The following is a 22,855-nucleotide window of genomic DNA, read 5'->3' on the forward strand; positions in this document are numbered from 1 at the left end:
CAAAATTAATATTGAAGTCACCACATGTAACTAATTTCTGATACTTACTATAAAGTCAAGAATTGTCTCTAGCTAGATTAGATTAGATTAGATTAGATTAGATTAATACTTGTTCCATAGATCATGAATACGACACTTCGTAATGATGTGGAACGTGTCAGGTTAATAAAAGATGTCTGTACAAGAAATTACATTACACAAAATATTGCATGACACTAATGATTAAGTTTTTTTTTTACTTAGTTTATATCTAAAAATTCAGCCAATGAGTAGAAGGAGTTGTCATCTAGAAATTCTTTTAATTTATTTTTAAATGTTAGTTGGCTATCTGTCAGGCTTTTGATGCTGTTTAGTAGGTGCCCAAAGACTTTTGTGGCAGCATAATTTACCCCTTTCTGTGCCAAAGTCAGATTTAACCCTGCATAGTGAAGATCATCCTTTCTCCTGGTGTTATAGGTATGCACACTGCTATTACTTTTGAATTGGGTTGGATTATTATCAACAAATTTCATAAGGGAATATATATACTGTGAGGTTACTGTGAGGATCCCTAGATCCTTAAATAGATGTCTGCAGGATGACCGTGGGTGGGCTCCAGCAATTATTCTGATTACACGTTTTTGTGCAATGAATACTTTTCTACTCAACGATGAATTACCCCAGAATATGATGCCATACGAAAGCAGTGAATGAAAGTAGGCATAGTAATCTAATTTACTGAGATTCTTATCACCAAAATTTGCAATAACCCTAATAGCATACGTAGCTGAACTCAGACGTTTCAGCAGACCATCAATGTGTTGCTTCCAGTTTAACCTCTCATCAATGGACACACCTAAAAATTTTGAAAATTCTACCTTAGCTACAGACTTCTGTTCAAATTCTATATTTATTACTGGAGTTGTGCCCTTTACTGTACGGAACTGTATATACTGTGTTTTATCAAAATTTAAAGAGAGTCCGTTTGCTGAGAACCACTTAATAATTTTGTGAAAAACATCATTTACAATTACATCACTTAGTTCTTGGTTTTTGGATGTTATTACTATACTTGTATCATCAGCAAAAGGAACTAACTTTGCATCTTCATCAATGTGGAATGGTAAGTCATTAATGTATATCAAGAACAGTAAAGGACCTAAGACCGAACCCTGTGGGACCCCGTGCTTGATAGCACCCCAGTTTGAGGAATCAGCTGTTGTTTTAACATTACACGAACCACTTATTTCAACTTTCTGCATTCTTCCAGTTAAGTATGAATTAAACCATTTGTGCACTGCCCCACTCAAACCATAATGATTTAGCTTATCTAAAAGAATTCCATGATTTACACAATCAAAGGCCTTTGAGAGATCACAAAAAATACCAATGGGTGATGTCCGGTTATTCAGAGCATTTAATATTTGATCAGTGAAAGCATATATAGCATTTTCTGTTGAAAAGCTTTTCTGAAAACCAAACTGACATTTTGTTAGTACTTTATTTTTACAAATATGGGAGGCTACTCTTGAATACATTACTTTCTCAAAAATTTTTGATAGAGCTGTCAGAAGAGAGATTGGGCGGTAGTTGTTGACATCCGACGTATCCCCCTTTTTATGCAATGGTTTTACAATGGCATATTTCAGTCTATCAGGGAAAACACCCTGCTCCAAAGAGCTATTACATACGTGGCTGAGAATCCTACTTATCTGTGGGGAACAAGCTTTAAGTACTTTGCTGGAAATGCCATCAATTCCGTAAGAGCTTTTACTTTTCAGTGAGTTTATTATTTTACTGATTTCAGAGGGAGAGGTTGGTGGAATTACAGTTGTTTCAAACTGCGCAGGTATGGCCTCTTCTATTAATAGCCTTGCCTCTTCTAGTGAAGATCTAGATCCTATTTTCTCCACAACATTTAAAAAATGATTATTCAAAATATTTTCAATTTCTGATTGTTTGTTAGTGCACTTGTCATTCAGTTTTATTGCACTAAAGTCTTCCTGTGCTCTTGGTTGCCCTGTTTCCCTTTCAATAATATTCCAAATTGCTTTAATTTTATTATCAGAGTTACTGATCTCAGACATGATACACATGCTTCTGGACTTTTTAATAACTTTTCTTAGTACTGCACAATAGTTTTTATAATATTGAACAATTTCGGGGTCAGTACTCCCCCTTGCTGTTAGATACAGTTCTCTTTTACGGTTGCAAGATATTCTTATTCCTTTAGTTAGCCAAGGTTTTTTATATGTTTTCTTGGAATTATGTTTAACTATTTTCTTGGGAAAACAATTTTCAAATACCCTTAAAAATGTATTGTGAAATAAGTTATATTTCAAGTTTGCATCGGGTTCCTTATACACTTCATCCCAGTCTAGCTGCTGTAGGCTTTCCCTAAAGTTTGCAATATTTATATTGTTAATTGAACGCACTGCTTTGAAAGTCTGATTTATTATACTGCATGGAGCTATGTCATGTACTGTAACAAGCTGTGCACTATGATCTGAAAGACCATTCTCAACAGGATAAGCATTTATGTCCTTAAACTTATCTTGGTCTATAAAAAAGTTATCTATCAATGTACTGCTGTTCTTTGTTATCCAAGTAGGAAAATCAATGACGGAGCTCAAATTGAAAGAACTGAGTAATACTAAAAGGTCATTCTTCCTATTACACTCTTTCAGGGAATCAACATTGAAATCCCCACAAATGATAATTTGCTTCCCCGTCTGACAGATAGCACAACAAAGCATCTAAGTTTTCTAGAAATAGCTGGAAATTCCCTGAGGGGGACCTATACACTGTTACAATTATGAAAGTGCCATCATTTAGTTTAAGTTCAGTGGCACATGCTTCCATATGTTGCTCTACACAAAATTTTTTAGTTTCTAAATTTTTTGCACTGTGGAAGCTTTTGACATATATGGCAACTCCTCCTCTCATCATATTATCTCTACTTACATGTGCAGCTAATTTGTAGCTTGAGCAGAAATGCTCATGAGAAGCAGTTAGGGGACCTATAGACAACAAAAATTAGAAGTTTTGTTTCACTAAATTCAACTGTCCCTGCACAACATTCAAAATATGTTCAGTGCAGTGCTGTGATACATCTATGGACTCAAATGGAATACTATTTTTATGTACATGGCCACTCCCCCACCCCACAAGGAACTCCTTGAAAAACAGCCAGCTAATCTGTAAACTGGCAAAGGAAGCCACTGAATTGTCAAATTATTAAGTGGTGCTTCGATATACCAATAATTTCAAAGTCAACATCTATAAGCAGTTCACTAACATTAACTCTAATATTTCTTATATTCTGGTGAAATATGCTAATTCCTTCTCTGCTTGGAAACATGACATCCTATGAAGGTGAGCCCTTAGTTAGAGGGACTTCCTTTAAGCAGATATACCTATCAGCTGACATAAATCTAAAAGAGATGCAGCTCTAACACGAACTACTACAGAAAGTTTTTCATGAGTGCTCCCACCACTACCAATGCCACCTAAACGACAAGGCCTCACAACTCTACTATGATGTCACGCAATCCAGGTGAAGCATTTAGTGTCAACCCTGCCTTTTGCCAAATACTAACACTGTTTTAGAAACGGATAAATATAAGACAATAAAAGACGTTAAAATCATCGAACATGACTATAAATGAAATTACTACGAGTTTATTTGTTATCTTGGGGGGGAAAAGCAGAAGCACTTACTGTTTTCAGCTGTGTCACATATAAAATCATGAAATTTTTTTGAGCTTAACACAACTTTGGCAATTCTAGGTACTAAAAGCTGTCGAGCTGTAAGAAATGACATTACTGAGGCTTAAAGCACTTTCTTTTTTTTCTAATGTATGTTGTTGTTGTCTTCAGTCCTGAGACTGGTTTGCTGCAGCTCTCCATGCTACTCTATCCTGTGCAAGCTTCTTCACCTCCCAGTACTTACTGCAACATACATCCTTCTGAACCTGCTTAGTGTATTCATCTCTTGGTCTCCCTCTACGATTTATACCCTCCACACTGCCCTCCAATGCTAAATTTGTGATCCCTTGATGCCTCAGAACATGTCCTACCAACCAGTACCTTCTTCTTGTCAAGTTGTGCCACAAACTCCTCTGCTCCCCAATTCTATTCAATACCTCCTCATTAGTTATGTGATCTACCCATCTAATATTAATAATTCTTCTGCAGTGCCACATTTCGAAAGCTTCTATTCTCTTCTTGTCCAAACTATTTATCGTCCATGTTTCACTTCCACACATGGCTACACTCCATACATATACTGTTTATCGTCCATGTTTCACTTCCATTCATGGCTACACTCCATACAAATACTTTCAGAAATGACTTCCTGACATGTAAATCTATACTCGATGTTAACAAATTTCTCTTCTTCTGAAACGCTTTCCTTGCCATTGCCAGTCTACATTTTATCTCCTCTCTACTTCGACCATCATCAGTTATTTTGCTCCCCAAATAGCAAAACTCCTTTACTACTTAAAGTGTCTCATTTCCTAATCCAATTCTCTCAGCATCACCCGATTTAATTCGACTACATTCCATTATCCTCGTTTTACTTTTGTTGATGTTCATCTTATATCCTCCTTTCAAGACACTGTCCATTCCGTTCAACTGCTCTTCCAAGTCCTTTGCTGTCTCTGACAGAATTACAATGTCATCGGCGAACCTCAAAGTTTTTATTTCTTCTCCATGGACTTTAATACCTGCACCAAATTTTTCTTTTGTTTCCTTTACTGCTTGCTCAATATACAGATTAAATAACATCGGGGACAGGCTACAACCCTGTCTCACTCCCTTTCCAACCGCTGCTTCCCTTTCATGCCCCTCGACTATTATAACTGCTATCTGGTTTCTGTACAAATTGTAAATAGCCTTTCACTCCCTGTATTTTACCCCTGCCACCTTTAGAATTTGAAAGAGAGTATTCCAGTCAACATTGTCAAAAGCTTTCTCTAAGTCTACAAATGCTAAAAGGTAGGTTTGCCTTTCCTTAATCTATTTTCTAAGATAAGTCGTAGGGTCAGTATTGCCTAACGAGTTCCAACATTTCTGCTTAATCCAACTTGATCTTCGCCGAGTTCGGCTTCTACCAGTTTTTCCATTCATCTTTAAAGAATTCGTGTTAGTATTTTGCAGCCATGACTTATTAAAATGATAGTTCGGTAATTTTCACGTCTGTCAACTCCTGCTTTCTTTGGGATTGGAATTATTATATTCTTCTTGAAGTCAGAGCATTTCGCCTGTCTCATACATCTTGCTCAGCAGATGGTAGAGTTTTGTCAGGACTGGCTCTTCCAAGGCCGTCAGTAGTTCCAATGGAATGTTGTCTACTTCCAGGGCCTTTTTTCGACTCAGGTCTTTCAGTGCTCTGTCAAACTCTACACGCAGTATCGTATCTCCCATTTCATTTTCATCTACATCCTCTTCCATTTCCATAATATTGTCCTCAAGTACATCGCCCTTGTGTAGACCCTCTATATACTCCTTCCATCTTTCTGCTTTCCCTTCTTTGCTTAGAACTGGGTTTCCATCTGAGCTCTTGATATTCATACAAGTGGCTCTCTTTTCTCCAAAGGTCTCTTTAATTTTCCTGTAGGCAGTATCTATCTTACCCCTAGTGAGATAAGCCTCTACATCCTTACATTTGTCCTCTAGCCATCCCTGCTTAGCCATTTTGCACTTGCTGTCGATCTCATTTTTGAGACGTTTGTATTCCTTTTTGCCTGCTTCATTTACTGCATTTTTATATTTTCTCCTTTCATCAATTAAATTCAATATTTCTTCTGTTACCCAAGGATTTCTACTAGCCCTCGTCTTTTTACCTACTTGATCCTCTGCTGCCTTCACTACTTCATCCCTCAGAGCTACCCATTCTTCTTCTACTGTATTTCTTTCCCCCCTTCCTGTCAATTGTTTCCTTGTGCTCTCCCTGAAATGCAGTCCATTCTGATGGTATACATGAAACTACTGTCTTCCAGAACGTTGTGTATTGGAAAATAACAGATCAGTTTAATCCTTAATTGATGGCTAGCATTTTCTTCCAGCGACCCCTTCAATTGTACCGAAGTTTTTATTTACGCTGACACAGTTTTATTCTTGCAACAATGACACAAACAAAATTGTAGAATATACAGATTACAACAGCTAAATGATATTCAACAAATAATAATATACATCCATAACATATTTCAAATATATGGTTTGAAGTAAATTGTAAACAATAAAAGTGGAAAAAAGATTACTGATAACTCTCACTAAACCTATGAGCAAAAGCAAAACATACAGAAGTATATGAATTGCATGAAACAGCCCAGGTTTACTCTAACAATGAAAGTATTTATTTTATATTACACTTATTTATATTACACTTATATTACACTATGGAAACATTGCACAGAGTTACAAAGTAGCAGTCCTCATGAATAACCTTGTTTTCATGTGCTATGTTCATTTCACAGACATAATGACTGATGCCACAGCCTCCTAATAGTTAATGTAAGGACAAGGGCAGATGGTAATATTTACTCAAACTCTATCACATTTGCATTTCTAGATGGCAAAGTTTCTTCTACAAAACATTTTAAATATTAACAGTGTGGTTCTCAATTATTGTGTTAATGGGCACAGCACAATATGTAGGGAGGATAATGGATTTAAGTTTTCAAATGGGAGATCACATCCCACTAACAGATTTCTACACAAAAATAACTTTCACACAAAAAAGAGGAAGAAAAATAAGACAATCCAAATTCATGACACATAAAGGAAATACAAACATGACACCCTTGTCAAGTCACAATTAACTTTCAAAGCAGGATCAACAAAGCACACAGTCAAATACATGCAAATACTTCTCGCCAAACTCTACAAAATGGCAGTGTGGCAAAGAGTGCTGTGAGATAATAAGCAACATTAGTGAGACAGTAAAGTTGCTATCATTGCATCTTGAATGTGAAAAAAGGGTCTGATGCTTTCAGTGGAAAACTACAAGCAGATTGTTGGAGGTATGAAACAGCTTTATTTTTTAATTAATGAGGTATGCTATATAGCAGAAAAAGACCCATCTAAATATTAGGGTGAGTACACACAGTAAGTAACATGTTCAGAAAACACATTGCAGCGCAAGGCACCAGAACTAAGAAAAAGTACATATTAAAACATTATGATTCCATGAATTTACTAGTTTACACAATTATGTGGTAAAATACACTTAAAAATCTTCAGCATGGAGCCATATGTACAAATTAATTTGCAATGTGAATTTAAAAAGGCTCATTCCAAATCATTATGTTTATCATGTAAAATGATCCATTGAACATGAAACTAACTAAAAGTGTAGCACTTCACATCAGGGGCAAGAGTCAAAAGTATGGGTATAAAAAGTGTCAGCAAAAGCACACACCTCATCGATCCAGAAAGCAAAACTCAAACAAAAATAATAGAAAATAGATATCTTGTAAATAACCTGTTGGATATCAGAAACCAAACATTCCACAGTGAAAACAATAGGGGAAGCAAGACAAGTAATAATGACTATATGTACTTATCTGCCATTCCTCTTACCACCTGACAACTCATTCATACCATCCCACGCCCACACTATTTGACATTTTCATACTATCTGAAACCACATCAACTCACATCAAGGATAAGAGTTAAAGGAATTGGATAAAGAGAGTCAGCAATAGCACACATCTCATTCTTAAGGAAAGCAGCACTCAAAGAACAATAGAAATTAGAAAATTCTTAAATGACCTGTTGGATATCAGAAACCAAATATTTTCAAGTTTACATTAAAATGATAGGGGGAACAAGGGAAGCAATTATGACTAACGACACTTATCTCCCACTTCTCTTACCACCTAACTTCAAACTGACATAATTCTGCACCCACACTAAGTATCTCACATTTGTATAGTATCTAGAATAATAATATATTACATCATAAACATGAGTCACAGGTATGGGAATAACAAGTGCCAGCAACATTTTTAAAACACATTGAGAATATGTAATAGGGCAAACATCACAAACATTTATAACTAGATACACTTATCAGTCCTTCCACTTAACACCCAACAGTTTACTCACCATCATACACTCTACTAAGTAATACTCATTACAGTAACATACTAGACAGAAAGTATATTCTCTCTGGATTGAAAATGGTTAAAGTTTTGTAACATCAGAGCTGAAGAAATAAATATGTATAGGGAGAGCTTACATGTACTGTAGTTAGTACCAAAAGCTTTCTTAGTGAAGTTAAGAAATTGGACAACTACTAATGAAAATTATTTACATCTCTTTTTACTTTCTTCAATTAAAATATGTCCTTTCACCACACTTTTCAGTTTCCTTTTGTTTAATGACCTATGCACCTTGTCATTTTCCATTTTACAAAATTCGAGCAACTTTTTTTTTTTTTTTTTAACTGATCTCCAGGAGGCCATCTGCAACTCCCTTCAGATAAAGAGTCAAACAAGATTTTTGTGACCAACACATACAAGGGATTATTCCAGTTTCAGCAGTTACCATTTGGTAGTGCTTCCAGTCCAGCTATTTTCCAAAGGTACTTTGAGCAACTGACATTGCAAGTACCTTCTGATTCTAATTATTGAGATGATATAGTTGTCTCTGGTTGTACATCAGTGGAACACTTATACAATTTAAAGGCATTGCTCCAAGCTTTGTCCAAAACGGGACTGATGTGCAACCATTCTAAGTGTTCCTCCTATCTCACTGAAATTGATGAGTATCTTGGCCACATGATTAATGCGCATTACAGACATCTGCCACAGTCACACCTAGTGGCCATTTGCAACTTGCCTGCACCAACCAATGTATTAGAATTGCAAGCTATAATGGGGCAGATAACCTATTACATCTGTGTTAGTCCATACGCTACTCAGATTGCAGCAACTCGAAATTAGTAGCGCCACAAGGGCATTCTGTTCATATGGTCAGCCAATGAGAAACCACACTCTAGTGGCTGAAGGGTACGCCACTAAGTGATCAGTACTTGATCCACTTTGACCCCAGCAAGCCTGTCATTCTTGTAATAGATGGCTCATCTTAGGGCATTGCTGTGGTGTTGTGTCACTGAGTGGGCTCCAATGACAGCCAATTGTGTTTGTGTCAAAGACATTGATCAAGGCCCAATGCAACTACAGTCAGCTTGAAAAGGAGGCATTGGCTATCATTTATGGGTCCACACACTTCCATCAGTACCTGTACTGCTGCCACTTTTCTCTAGTTAGCCACCACTTTTTTCTAGTTATGGGCCACAGACTACAGACTGGTCTGTTCAGGTCTTCCCAGCCTGCCCCAGTATGTGCAGTGTAGAAGTTACAATGGTAGGTACTTCTCTTGTCCAATTGCTAGAATGAGTCAGCATATCGACCCACTACCAAACACTCCAATGCAGACCTCCTGCTGATGCTCCCAATTGGCTCCGAATCTGAATCTTATTCTTCCGAAGATTCCTGTCATCACGTTGATTCAAAAGAAAACTGATGCAGGAGGTGGCGGCAGAACTCACATTTCAGATAACACACAAGTTTGTTGGTCATTGGTGGTCGTGGAGTCTGAAGGAGAGACGTCACCCAGTTATTTTTCGCTACTTTGCTCATTGGCGTGCCATCTCTGAACAGATGGGCATCCTCCTGGTGCACATTGAAAGTGGCGATGCTAGGCCAGTGGGTAGTAACATCAAGGACATTGGGGTATTGTCCATACAAAGCAGTTGGCAATGTGCTATTGTACATGGCTGGGAATGAATGCACAGAGGCCATGTCCTCACAGTGTGCAATGTATGCATACAACAAGTTTCCCTTTATCGTCCCAATGAAGTCTACCACTTCCGACAGCACAGTAATAGCTCTTACTTCGATCATCTGCATTGAAGGCTTACCTGAGGTGATAGTGTCTAATAATTGGTAATGGTTCATGTCTTAGGAGTTTGAAAAGTTTAGTGCAGACAATGGTGTTCAGCATGTCCTAACAGTGCCCTTTCATCCACAGTTGAATGGTGAAGCCCAATGCTTCAAAATCAACCTTCAAATCACAGATGGACAAGCTGTTGGCCACTCACACACGGTATCAGGCTTTGAAAGTTTTTCTATCATTGTAGCACTCCTCGCTCAAAGATAGAAAGTTGCCAGTGGAGCTCCTGCATGCCATAGGACTCTACTCCATTTACTGTGTCCACCACAGAGACTGTATGTCCCTCCTCCTGAGTTACAGTTTTGGACTCGGCAACCAGTTTTCTTTTGTGTGTTTGGCAGAGGTCACAAATGGGAACAGCCTGTGGTGTCTGAGGTGTTGCCCCACTCCATCCACATCATCCCCGGCCGACAAAGCTGCACATGTGGAACCAGAACCAGCTTTGGTCAATCCATTCATGATATTTTGCAGCCCCTTTTTTGTTCACAGATCCAGCATGCAGCAAGGGCTCTCATCAGCCACCATCACAGTCATCGACATAACCCTTTCTAAATATACCAAGGGTCTTGTAGAGGTCTTCGTGTACCAAAATTACCCTCTCTATCTTGTTCAGAATTAGATCTCACCTGCACTCTCATAAATTACCTACCACCCCACACACCCAATGACTGGCTGACAAAGGAGCTGCCCTGTCCCCCGCCCTCCGTGACTCCACACCACTTGCACTGAAGTAACTAAATCGTGTTCTCTTCCAGGGTTCTGACTATCTCTCACTGTGCACAAAAATGAAAAATATTCTCACAATTATCCACCCAATCCCTCCCACAGTGGTACTCTACTGCCAACTCAACCAACACAATAACTTTGTTCACCCCTACTCCATCTTGCTCTCAGGCTCATATCACTGCAAAACACCTAGGTGCATGACCTGTCCCATATATCCTCCCACTACCACACCCTCAGGTCCAGTAATAGGCATGTCCTATCCCATCAAAGGTGGTGTCACCTGTGAAAGCAGCCATGTAGTTTACTAACTTAACTGAAACAACTGTGCAACATTCTATGTGGGAATAACCACTGACAAACTGTCAGTCTGCATGAAAAGCCACCTGAAAACTGTAGCTAATACTGCTGGACCACTGAGTTGCCCAGTATGCTGTAATGCTGTACAACAGAATGTGCTTGACTTCAATTACTGTTTCACAGCCCATGTCATCTAGATTCTTTCAACCACCACCTGCTTTCCAGAATTCTGCAGATGGGAACTCTCCTTGAAACATATCCTTTGTTCCCATAAACCACCTGTCTCAACTTTCACTAGTCCCTGTCCCCCATCTGCTTCACTCATTTCCCTGCTCCCAATCAACTCTCACACATGCCTTTTGCCCCACAGTTCACCTGCATAGTTCACAGTTAGGTGCACCTAGCAGCCTGCCATACTGTTCCCAGCATATTCCTGCTTGCTCCCATAGACAGCACTTTAGCACCTTCCTTCACCATAACCCTGCTACCCCTCCCCTCCTCATTCCACATGTCTTCTGTGCCTCACTAACCACCCAAGCTAAAATCACTGCTCACTGCAGAAGGACCACAGTGTCAGGTAACAATGCCCAGTGTCGTCCTAACCGCCGTCTGCTTCACGTCTGCTGTGCAGCGAGCTACCTTAATTTAAGTATTTACTGTATTTTTCTTACTTGTCACTTCTTCTTTCATGTGTTTTTGCTTTTAGGGAGCTTTAATTGTTGAGTGCTATTAATAGTGTTCCATAGATTTCGTGTTTGTTTTGAATACAGTCAGAGAGAATCCCTTTAGTCAACCATAGTGCCAGTAGTGCTAGTGTTTGTTTTCAATACAGTCCAGAGACAGGTAGTGCTGTTTTCATTGTTTTCTACAAGAAGTGGCTAGCAATCACAGTTTAGTCAATAACCAGCTGCCTTTAGTGAATTAGCAGTCTAGTTAAAGTTGATTAAGTCTCTTCAGTAAATTGATTCCTTAGGATGGATAGGATGTGTGACTGCAATATACGGACGCAGGAGGAGCTGGCCACCCCAAGGGGAGTGGCGGGTTCAGCGGCGTTCGCGCCGCACAAGGTGGAGGGTAAATGTGGAGGCTGTCCGTGTGGCATCGTCCACTCTGCCTGTGAGTGGACATGTGGCTGCTCCTTCAGCAAGGTCCAAGCAGGCACACGGGGGGAGGGATTTATTAGTTATTTGAAGCTCCAATGTTAGGCGGGTGATGAAGCCCCTTAGGGAAATAGCGGAAAGGTCGGGGAAGGAGGCCAGTGTTCACGCTGTCTGCTTGCCGGGGGGTCTCATCTGAGATGTGGAGGAGGTCCTACCGGTGGCAATAGAGAGCACTGGGTGCACCCGACTGCAAATTGTTGCTCATGTCGGCACCAATGACTCCTGCCGTCTGGGTTCAGAGGTCATCCTCAGTTCGTACAGGCAGTTGGCAGAATTGGTGAAGGCGGAAAGCCTCACTCGTGGGGTGGAATCAGAGCTAACTAATTGTAGTATTGTTCCCAGAACCGATCACGGTCCTCTGGTTTGGAGCCGAGTGAAAGGCTTAAACCAGAGGCTCAGACGATTCTGCGGAGATCTGGGATGAAAATTCTCGACCTCCGCTATCGGGTGGAGAAATGTAGGGTCCCCCTGAATAGGTTAGGCGTGCACTACACACCGGAAGCGGCTACAAGAGTAGCGGAGCACGTGTGGAGTGCACATGGGGGTTTTTTAGGTTAGAGAATTCCCTCCCTAGGCCCGACAAGATGCCTCCTGAGACGCGGCAAGATAGGAGTAATCAAAATGCAACAGGGAATAACAATATTAATGTGCTAATAGTAAACTGCAGGAGCGTCTATAGAAAGGTCCCTGAACTGCTCTCATTAATAATCGGTCACAACGCCCATATAGTACTAGGGACAGAAAGTTGGCTGAAACCAGACGTAAACAGTAATGAAATCCTAAACTCAGATTGGAATGTATACCACAGAGACAGGCTGGACAGTGAAGGGGGAGGCGTGTTTATAGCGATAAGAAGTGCAATAGTATCAAAGGAAATTGACGGAGATCCGAAATGTGAAATGATTTGGGTGAAGGTCACGGTTAAAGCAGGCTCAGACATGGTAATTGGATGTCTCTATAGGTCGCCGGGCTCAGCAGCTGTTGTGGCTGAGCACCTGAAGGATAATTTGGAAAATATTTTGAGTAGATTTCCGCATCATGTTATAGTTCTGGGTGGAGATTTTAATTTGCCGGATATAGACTGGGAGACTCAAACGTTCATAACGGGTGGCAGGGAAATAGAATCCAGTGAAATTTTTTTAATTGCTTTATCTGAAAACTACCTTGAGCAGTTAAACAGAGAACCGACTCGTGGCGATAACATATTAGACCTTCTGGTGACAAACAGACCCAAACTATATGAAACAGTTAATGCAGAACATGGAATCAGCAATCATAAAGCGGTTACTGCATCAATGATTTCAGCCGTAAATAGAGATATTAAAAAAGGTAGGAAGATTTTTCTGTTTAGCAAAAGTGACAAAAAGCAGATTACAGATTACCTGACGGCTCAACACAAAAGTTTTGTCTCAAGGATGAGTGGACAAAGTTCAAAACCATCGTACAATATGCGTTAGATGAGTATGTGCCAAGCAAGATCAAAGAGATGGAAAAGAGCCACCGTGGTACAACAACCAAGTTAGAAAACTGCTGCAGAAGCAAAGGGAACTTCACAACAAACATAAACATAGCCAAAGCCTTGCAGACAAACAAACATTACACGAAGCGAAATGTAGTGTGTGGAAGGCTATGCGAGAGGCATTCAATGAATTCGAAAGTAAAGTTCTATGTACTGACTTGACAGAAAATCCTAAGAAATTTTGGTCTTATGTCAAAGCAGTAGGTGGATCAAAACAAAATGTCCAGACACTCTGTGACCAAAATGGTACTGAAACAGAGGATGACAGACTAAAGGCTGAAATACTAAATGTCTTTTTCCAAAGCTGTTTCACAGAGGAAGACTGCACTGTAGTTCATTCTCTAGATTGTCACACAGATGAGAAAATGGTAGATATCGAAATAGACGACAGAGGGATAGAGAAACAATTAAAATCTCAAAAGAGGAAAAGCCGCTGGACCTGATGGGATACCAGTTTGATTTTACACAGAGTACGCAAAGGAACTTGCCCCCCTTCTTGCAGCGGTGTACCGTAGGTCTCTAGAAGAGCGTAGCGTTCCAAAGGATTGGAAAAGGGCACAGGTCATCCTCATTTTCAAGAAGGGATGTCAAACAGATGTGCAGAACTATAGACCTATATCTCTAATGTCGATCAGTTGTAGAATTTTGGAACACGTATTATGTTCGAGTATAATGACTTTTCTGGAGAGAAGAAATCTACTCTGTAGGAATCAGCATGGGTTTCGAAAAAGACGGTCATGTGAAACCCAGCTCGTGCTATTCGTCCACGAGACTCAGAGGGCCATAGACATGGGTTCACAGGTAGATGCCGTGTTTCTTGACTTCCGCAAGGCGTTTGATACAGTTCCCCACAGTCGTTTAATGAACAAAGTAAGAGCATATGGACTATCAGACCAATTGTGTGATTGGATTGAGGAGTTCCTAGATAACAGAACGCAGCATGTCATTGTCAATGGAGAGAAGTCTTCTGAAGTAAGAGTGATTTCAGGTGTGCCGCAGGGGAGTGTCATAGGACCGTTGGTATTAAAATATACATAAATGACCTGGTGGATAACATCGGAAGTTCACTGAGGCTTTTTGTAGATGATGCTGTGGTGTATTGAGAGGTTTTAACAATGGAAAATCGTACTGAAATGCAGGAGGATCTGCAGCGAATTGACGCATGGTGCAGGGAATGGCAATTAAATCTCAATGTAGACAAGTGTAATGTGCTGCGAATAGATAGAAAGATAGATCCCTTATCATTTAGCTACAAAATAGCAGGTTAGCAACTGGAAGCAGTTAATTCCATAAATTATCTGGGAGTATGCATTAGGAGTGATTTAAAATGGAATGATCATATAAAGTTGATTGTCGGTAAAGCAGATGCCAGACTGAGATTCATTGGAAGAATCCTAAGGAAATGCAATCCGAAAACAAAGGAAGTAGGTTACAGTACGCTTGTTCGCCCACTGCTTGAATACTGCTCAGCAGTGTGGGATCCGTACCAAATAGGGTTGATAGAAGAGATAGAGAAGATCCAACGGAGAGCAGCGGGCTTCGTTACAGGATCATTTAGTAATTGCGAAAGCGTTACGGAAATGATAGGTAAACTCCAGTGGAAGAATCTGCAGGAGAGACGCTCAGTAGCTCGGTACGGGCTTTTGTTAAACTTCCGAGAACATACCTTCACCGAAGAGTCAAGCAGTATATTGCTCCCTCCGTCGTATATCTCGTGAAGAGACCATGAGGATAAAATCAGAGAGATTAGAGCCCACACAGAAGCATACCGACAATCCTTCTTTCCACGTACAATACGAGACTGGAATAGATGGGAGAACCGATAGAAGTATTCAGGGTACCCTCCGCCACACACCGTCAGGTGGCTTGTGGAGTATGGATGTAGATGTAGTAGATGTAGTGTGCGAGTTGTGCGTGTATGAATGTGTGTTTACCTTATATGTGCCTATGAATCATTCAGTGCCTCCTCTATGTGATGAATAGAAAATTATCTTAATTCAATGACTGCCACTTTATTTAGTTCCATTAGAGTAATTACACGTTTCACTGTATTCTGTCTTTGCTACATCTCTAATGAACCTATTGCTGATTAAACTTTCAACCTTAAGTTCTGATTCCCTACATAAAGAAATGCTGAAATTAGAGGTCAACATATTACTTACTATTGTTCACTTTACTATGTTTAATTAACAGCCATATTCCTTAACTTATTTTCATTTCAAAAAGAATACTAGTGTATAGCATTTCTGCTGCAAAGCCCAGCACACCACTGATACTGCTGGTAGCTGAGTGGCCAGTGCACCAGCTTGTCATGCCAGGGGGCCTGGGTTCGATTCCCAGTTGGGTTGGAGATTTTCTCCGCTCAGGGACTGTGTGTCTGTGTCGTCTTCTTCAATATCACTTCATCTTCATTGATGTGCAAGTCGCCGAAATGGTGTCACCTCAAAAGACTTGCACCAGGCGATAAGGTCTACCCACCAGGAGGCCCTCACAACATGACATTTCATTTCATTTCATTGATACTGCTCAGTAGATTGAGTAATTGTTCACTAAGGGTGAGCATACTGTACAAGGGAGCAGCAAAAGTGGCAGCTGAGAGGGCTGGCTCTGTTGTCCCACCGCTCGTTATTCCCTCCATTTCTAATTGCCAATGAGAAGACTTTGACCTAGTCTGGCTTCAGCTGTGACTCTAAGCTTACTCTGTTACCACTGTCATTTCCACAACAGGTACCATTCAGATAGCATCGTAAGGAGCAATGGCTAAAATAAAGCACCTATTGTTAACATAGTTTATGGATCAATACTACACTACATTCATGCTGCTGCTGGTAAGACTTTGCAACTTTGTTGCTACCTATTATGCAGTGGTTGGCTGTGCCTGAAATGCACAAAAGTGCATGTATGCAAAAAGAGAAGTGATTTTCATTGGGAGTACTGTTGCTTTTATTTGCAAGTTAAGGTAACGAGTTTCAGGACACAAATAGCCAAAAAAAGTTTTATGTACAACATAGATGAAATTCCTCATGACCTTAAAGACAGTGCCAGAAGAGACAAAATCTTATCAGCACCACAGACTGTAACAGCAAAAGCATGTGGCGTTTCACTATGAACCATACAGAGAATATTTACAAATGCATGAGCAATAGAAACTTGTGGTTAAGAAATTAAGATTAAATCTCCCAAAAAATATATGAGTGCAAGAAGAACTGTCACTGAATTGGATGATTTCCAGAAAGACATTGTTCACCATAATGTATTGGACTTTTATGATCATGGTGAGTACCCTGCAAGGCAGATATTTTAAACAACAAAACTACTTTCATAGGTGGTTGCCATATGAGTGTAAGAATTCTGAAACTCCGTGGTGAAATGAACAATTTCTCTTTTTGAAAAGTTTAATTTCAAAATATTATTTTTGATCCACATCTCTGTTTCCCGATGTGTCTGTCCAATATGGCAGATTCAGTCTTCATCAGTTTTAAAACAGACTGTTGCTGCTGAGTCATTTGCATAAATGATGTTATCAGACTGAAATTGGCATGGGAGTATGAGGACATCCAACTCAAGGGTTTTTCTTGAAAATCATACTTTGTCTGTTTTCAGAGAAGCATGTCCTGATCTACAGTATCAAAACCTTTGGTAAAGTTACAAATGATACTCAACAGACACATCCTATTATGGATACATCTGCTAAATTCCATGACCAACTAATTTATCATGTGAAATATACTGAAGCCTCCCCTGAAACTATATTCAGTGCATAAAATAATGTTGTGGAATGAATTATAATTTTCAATCTGATCACATGCAGCTTTATAAAATATTTTTAAGAAACTGGTAACAAAGAGGTAGGTCTACAGTTTCGAGTTTCATCTTGTTTGCAGTTTTCAGGAAATGGCCAAATTACGACATATTTTAGTCAATCTGGAAAATGTCCCTCATCAAAACACTGGTCAGCTATGAGGGAGAGTGGACATGACACTATTTTTATTGTTCTAGTGGGTACATCATCCCAACTCACTGAGTTTAAATTTTTAAGGACATATGATTTTCATAACTCAAAGCTTGAAATGTGCTCTAACATAAAACCTGAGCAATTTCTCTCTGTCACAGTAGGATCTGTACTTGGTGGTGAGCATTCAGAGATTATATGACAAATTTTGAAGAAGTTGTTGAAGGATTCACATATGGCACTGGGATCTGTAACAGCTATACCATTTATCATTAGTTTAGAGGGGCATTTTGTCCCCATTAGACTGTCAACTTCATTTCTTATAACAGATCAAAAAATGTATCCATATACATTTTTCTGAACACTGGACACTCTAATTGTTTTTGTTACCCATGATCTGCTTTTCTGAGACAAAGTCCATACAGTTACAAAAGGGAAGCATTCACTGTATATACCCATGAATTCAGGTGAAACGTTATTCTATTTGTCATTTGTTTCTAAGTGTGCCTGCTGACAGACTGCATGATGAAGCTTAGACCTTTAACAAGTACCTCTGCATTTTCTTGACTGAAGTTCCCAATTATTCTTTACAATGATACGAATAGTGCTGCTTGGTCTGATACTTCTGAATCTAAAATAAATTTTCCTTTTACACTATAATTATAACTAAATATTTATGATATTATCAGTACATGTTGAAGCACTTACTGTAACACTTGTACAGTATCAAAATTTAGATTTGTTCATTTGTAACTATCTGGTTTTTTTAATATGATGCATATTTTTCATTAGTCCTTACACCTACATTGAAGTCAGCAAATATAACCAGTTTCTTACACAATTTTTATTTTTTAAATTTATGTGATGCTCTTCCCTTTACAAACATACCCATTGTGCTCAAATTGGTGATATTTTGGAGTTGCTTTTATCACGCAGAAGATATTTATTGACATAAATAAAATAGAAAGAAACATTCCACATGGGAAAAATATATTAAAAACAAAGATTCCATGACTTACCAAGCGGGAAGATATTTATTGTTTCATTCCAACACTAAATCATCACTGAACACAAAAAACGACATAATGAACAATCAAGTAGCAAATATTCTTTTGGAAACATCCATTATGATGTAAGCAGGTACTGATGTCTAAACGCCAAGCAATCAAAGGAAGTTAGTGTTTCTATAAATCATAGTATAATTACATGAAACAGTTGTTTGAAATTGAATGATTAGTCCACTATGTATGGTCATTAAAAATTCCATACAATTTTTGTGAATGTTTTGGCACTTACCAGAACAGGAATGCCTCCATATTGTCTTACTAGCTTCCGAACCTGTCTCATGCTAGCTATGTTCTGGATTGTCTCTGCAGCCAAAATTTGCAAATCTCTTGCAGGGCATGAAAGAATCTTGACTAGTGGCATCACTCCTTCAAAATCTAGAATACTTTTTTTTATGCTGCGGCTAGATGATATTTTGCTTAAAATTAAAAGAGCCCCAAGCTGAAACAAAGGACAGTTGCTGCTTGAGAAAAAGAAAAGGAGTGGAGGGTGTGGGGAGGGGTGAGGAAGGGGGGGGGGGGGGGGGGGGGAGAAAAAATGGAATGAAAGGAAATGTAACAAAACTGCTGACTGAATATAAAGTTAGCCACTTAGCTTGTTACATATTTTATTTGGTTGTTGCTTACAAATTTTATTCTACTATTGCTTACAGTATGCAATAAAAGGGAAAACGTAGGCAGACATAAAAATTATAGTAACTGACTAAGAGATCTGTTTCAACATAAATGTATTACAGACTATTTGTTTATCTTAAATTATGGTAGCCTATTGTTTTTGTGGCCAGGAAGTGAGTCTACTAATATATTCACATTGTTAGAGAAAGCTATTAGATAAGCAATGACAGATTAAACTAGCAGTATAAGCACAAATCCAATATCAGCATAGTCTCCAACTAACTTTCTGGGAAAAGAATATCATCCTAGTGTATTTTTCCAGCCTCAAAACTACATGGTAACAATGCAAAATGCATAACTTGAAGTAATTGCAAAGCAGTTAATGAACTTTAATCTCCTGTACAACAATAACAGTAAGTTCCACTTAAGGTGATATGGCTTGATTAACATGGAGAACAAATAATGAAAGAAGAACAGTGCGTGCTTATCACCTTGCAAAGATTTTGCAATGATTTTCATCAGTGTTTCAATGCACAGGAGCACAATTGATACTTTGTCATTCATAAAATGTGATAGCTGTCAATATTGCTACTCATAGACCATCTTCACATCAAGTGATACTGATTTGATACATGTTTCTACTGAATCATAATTTAGAGGTGTCTGATTTTTAATTACAACAATAATGATGAAGAATTTTTAATAGAACAATATTTATTGCATACAATGGAGAACCATATCTCTAAGTCCACTTTCTCTCTCTCTCTCTCTCTCTCTCTCTCTCTCTCTCTCTCTCTCTCTCTCTCTCTCTGACACCCCTCCCCCCTCCCAAAAACACACATGGACAAAAGGCACAATATAAAGACACTATCACAATACAAAGATACCACTGTTCTTATGACTGAGACATACTATTCCATCTTTCCCTCTTCATTAGCACCAATTCACAAGTAAACATAAAAAAGAGTGAGTAAAACAGCACGACTATAAAATGTAAACAAACATACAAGAATAGATAATAATATGTATAATAAATTGTAAAATAACTAATGATTATGTCTGGCTGATTTACATCAGCCTATTGAAGAAACATGACTTAACTTAGTATATGAACATTATGTAGTGAAATTTACAATTACATTCTATGCAGAGGTTGCAAAAAGTTTCACTCATTTTGTCTCAGGGTCAAAACTATTTTGCTCCCTTTTTTTCTTTTACTATACCTGATAACTATCACTTGGTTGAATAAATTTGACCTTGAGGCAATACTTGAGGGCACTGTATTGAAATGTGAGAAAACTAAATGAGCTTCACAACTGTACACAAAATTGAAGTACATACATTTAATCAAGAATATTATGCAAAACACAAACTACTTCTTAACTGAGCTGTGTTAATTTCATATATCATTAAAGGCACAAGAAACCATGTGCAGCCAAGATCACTATGCTTGTATAGATGGTTCACTAAACAGGAAATTTTTTAAATAAAATTATAGTATATAGGTGACAACTTTTACCTACTTGTTACTTTCTCTCCTAGCACTGGCTGCTACTTATATTCTCAAAAAATAATTAAACTGGTTCTGAAAAGCAGTGACTATTGATTTTACACCTCAATATTAGAGGCTTGTTTAGTAACTAAAGTGAAGAATGAACCAGTGTGCAAAATCATGAAAATATAGACCATGCCCATACACTGTAGTACACTCCTAGAGAAGCAAAAACTACTGCTTAACAGGTGTAATACAAAGCAAAGAGCTATAGATAGAGATGCTGCATGAAATGCATTTAGTTGTCAAGAGTGAAATAGTTGAAGCTTCCAGTGACTACCATAGCAGAATACTGTCAAATGCTCTTTCACAAAACCAAAAGAAATTGTGGTCATATGTAATGGCTGTTAGTGGCACCTATCTTAGTGGCAAGTCACTCTCAGGGGCGACATGAACTGAAACTGAGAGTAGCAAAGCAATATTCCATTTAAAATGTTTCTTTACAAAGAAAAACTCAGGAGTATTGCCCCAATTTAATTCTCATACCACTGAAAGATGTGCTAAATAGATATTAGTGTCAATGGGGTTGAGAAACAGCTCCATGGCCCAACAGAACCCATATCAGATTCTATACATAATTTGCAGGTGATTTTGCACTCATTTCAATTACAATCTTCTGTAAATCCCTTGAGAAAAAAAAATCCACAAATTGCCCAATATCTTTGACACCCAGTCTTATAAAATCTTAGAACATATTCTGGGCCCAAACATGATAGGTAATCCAACAGAATGAACTCTTCCATGTCACCAAAAATGGATTCCAAACACATTTACCACATGAAACCCAACTTGCACTTTTCATGCAACATACTGAAAGCTATGGTTCAAATGATTCAAATGGCTCTGAGCACTATGGGACTTAATATTGAGGTCATCAGTCCCCTAGAACATAGAAGTATTTAAACCTAACTAATTTAAGGACAGTACACACATCCATGCCCGAGGCAGGATTAGAACCTGTGACCGTAGCAGTCGCGCGGTTCCAGACTGAAGCACCTACAACCCCTCGGCCACACCAGTCAGCGAAAGCTGTGGGTCGAGGGAGTTAGGTAGATTGATACATGTGTTTCTTGATTTCTACAAAACATTTGACTCAGTACTACACATAAGCTTATTATGAAAGTATGATCATATGGGGCATCAAGTGAAATTTGTTACTGGATTGAGGATTTTTGGTAGGCAGGACACAGAATGTTATCCTGAATGGAGAGTCATTGCAGATGTAGAAGTAACTTTGTGCCCCAGGGAAGTATACTGGGATCCTTGCTGTTGGTGTTTATGTTAACAGCCTTGCAAACAATATCAATACTAACCTCAGACTTTACACAGATGTTGAAGTTGCATAAAATGAAGTACTATCTGAAACAAGCTACATAAATATTCAGTCAGGTCTAGATAAGATTTCAAAGTGTTGCAAAGATTGGCACCTTGCTTTAAATGTTCAGAAAAGTAAAATTCTGCATTTTACAAAACAAAAGAGAACAATACATAGTATTCTATAACATAATATTAGTGAGTCACAGATGTAATCAGTAAACTAGTACACATACCTTGGTATAACAATCTGTATAGATATGAAATGGAATGATCACAGTCATAGGTAAAGCAGGGAGCACATACACTTTATTCATAGAATATTAGGGAAATGTAATCAGTCTATAAAGGAGACTGCATACAAAACACTCATGCAACTCATCTAGGAATATTGTACAAGCATACATCACAGGAGTAATGGGGGATATTGCATGGATATAAAAGAAGGACAGCATGAACGGACACAAGTTTCTTAGACCCATGGGAGAGTGTCACAAACATGCAGAAAGAACTGAACTGCCAGACAACTGAAGACAAACACAAACTATCTTGCGAAAACCTACTTAGAAAGTTTTTAGAACCAACTTTAAGAGAGGAATATAGGAATATACTACATCTCCCTATGTACTGTTTTCACAGAGGTCATGAAGACAAGATCAGATTAGGTACAACACACACACAGACATTTAAGCACACATTCTTCTTACA

The 22,855-nt window shown here is 38.6% G+C and overlaps 1 protein-coding gene across 2 annotated transcripts in view; it reads right to left on the reverse strand.

Annotated features, from left to right (window-relative positions):
- Window positions 1-22,855, reverse strand: part of LOC126272592 (armadillo repeat-containing protein gudu-like) — a 188,934-nt gene that overhangs the window by 90,602 nt on the left and 75,477 nt on the right. For both annotated transcript variants that reach the window (XM_049975522.1, XM_049975521.1), the window contains exon 4: window positions 18,899-19,108. In XM_049975522.1, coding sequence (XP_049831479.1) covers window positions 18,899-19,108 — 210 coding nt within the window. The remainder of the gene's footprint in view (window positions 1-18,898; window positions 19,109-22,855) is intronic.

This window comes from Schistocerca gregaria, chromosome 5 (assembly GCF_023897955.1).
Source record: "Schistocerca gregaria isolate iqSchGreg1 chromosome 5, iqSchGreg1.2, whole genome shotgun sequence".
Taxonomy (NCBI): domain Eukaryota; kingdom Metazoa; phylum Arthropoda; class Insecta; order Orthoptera; family Acrididae; genus Schistocerca; species Schistocerca gregaria.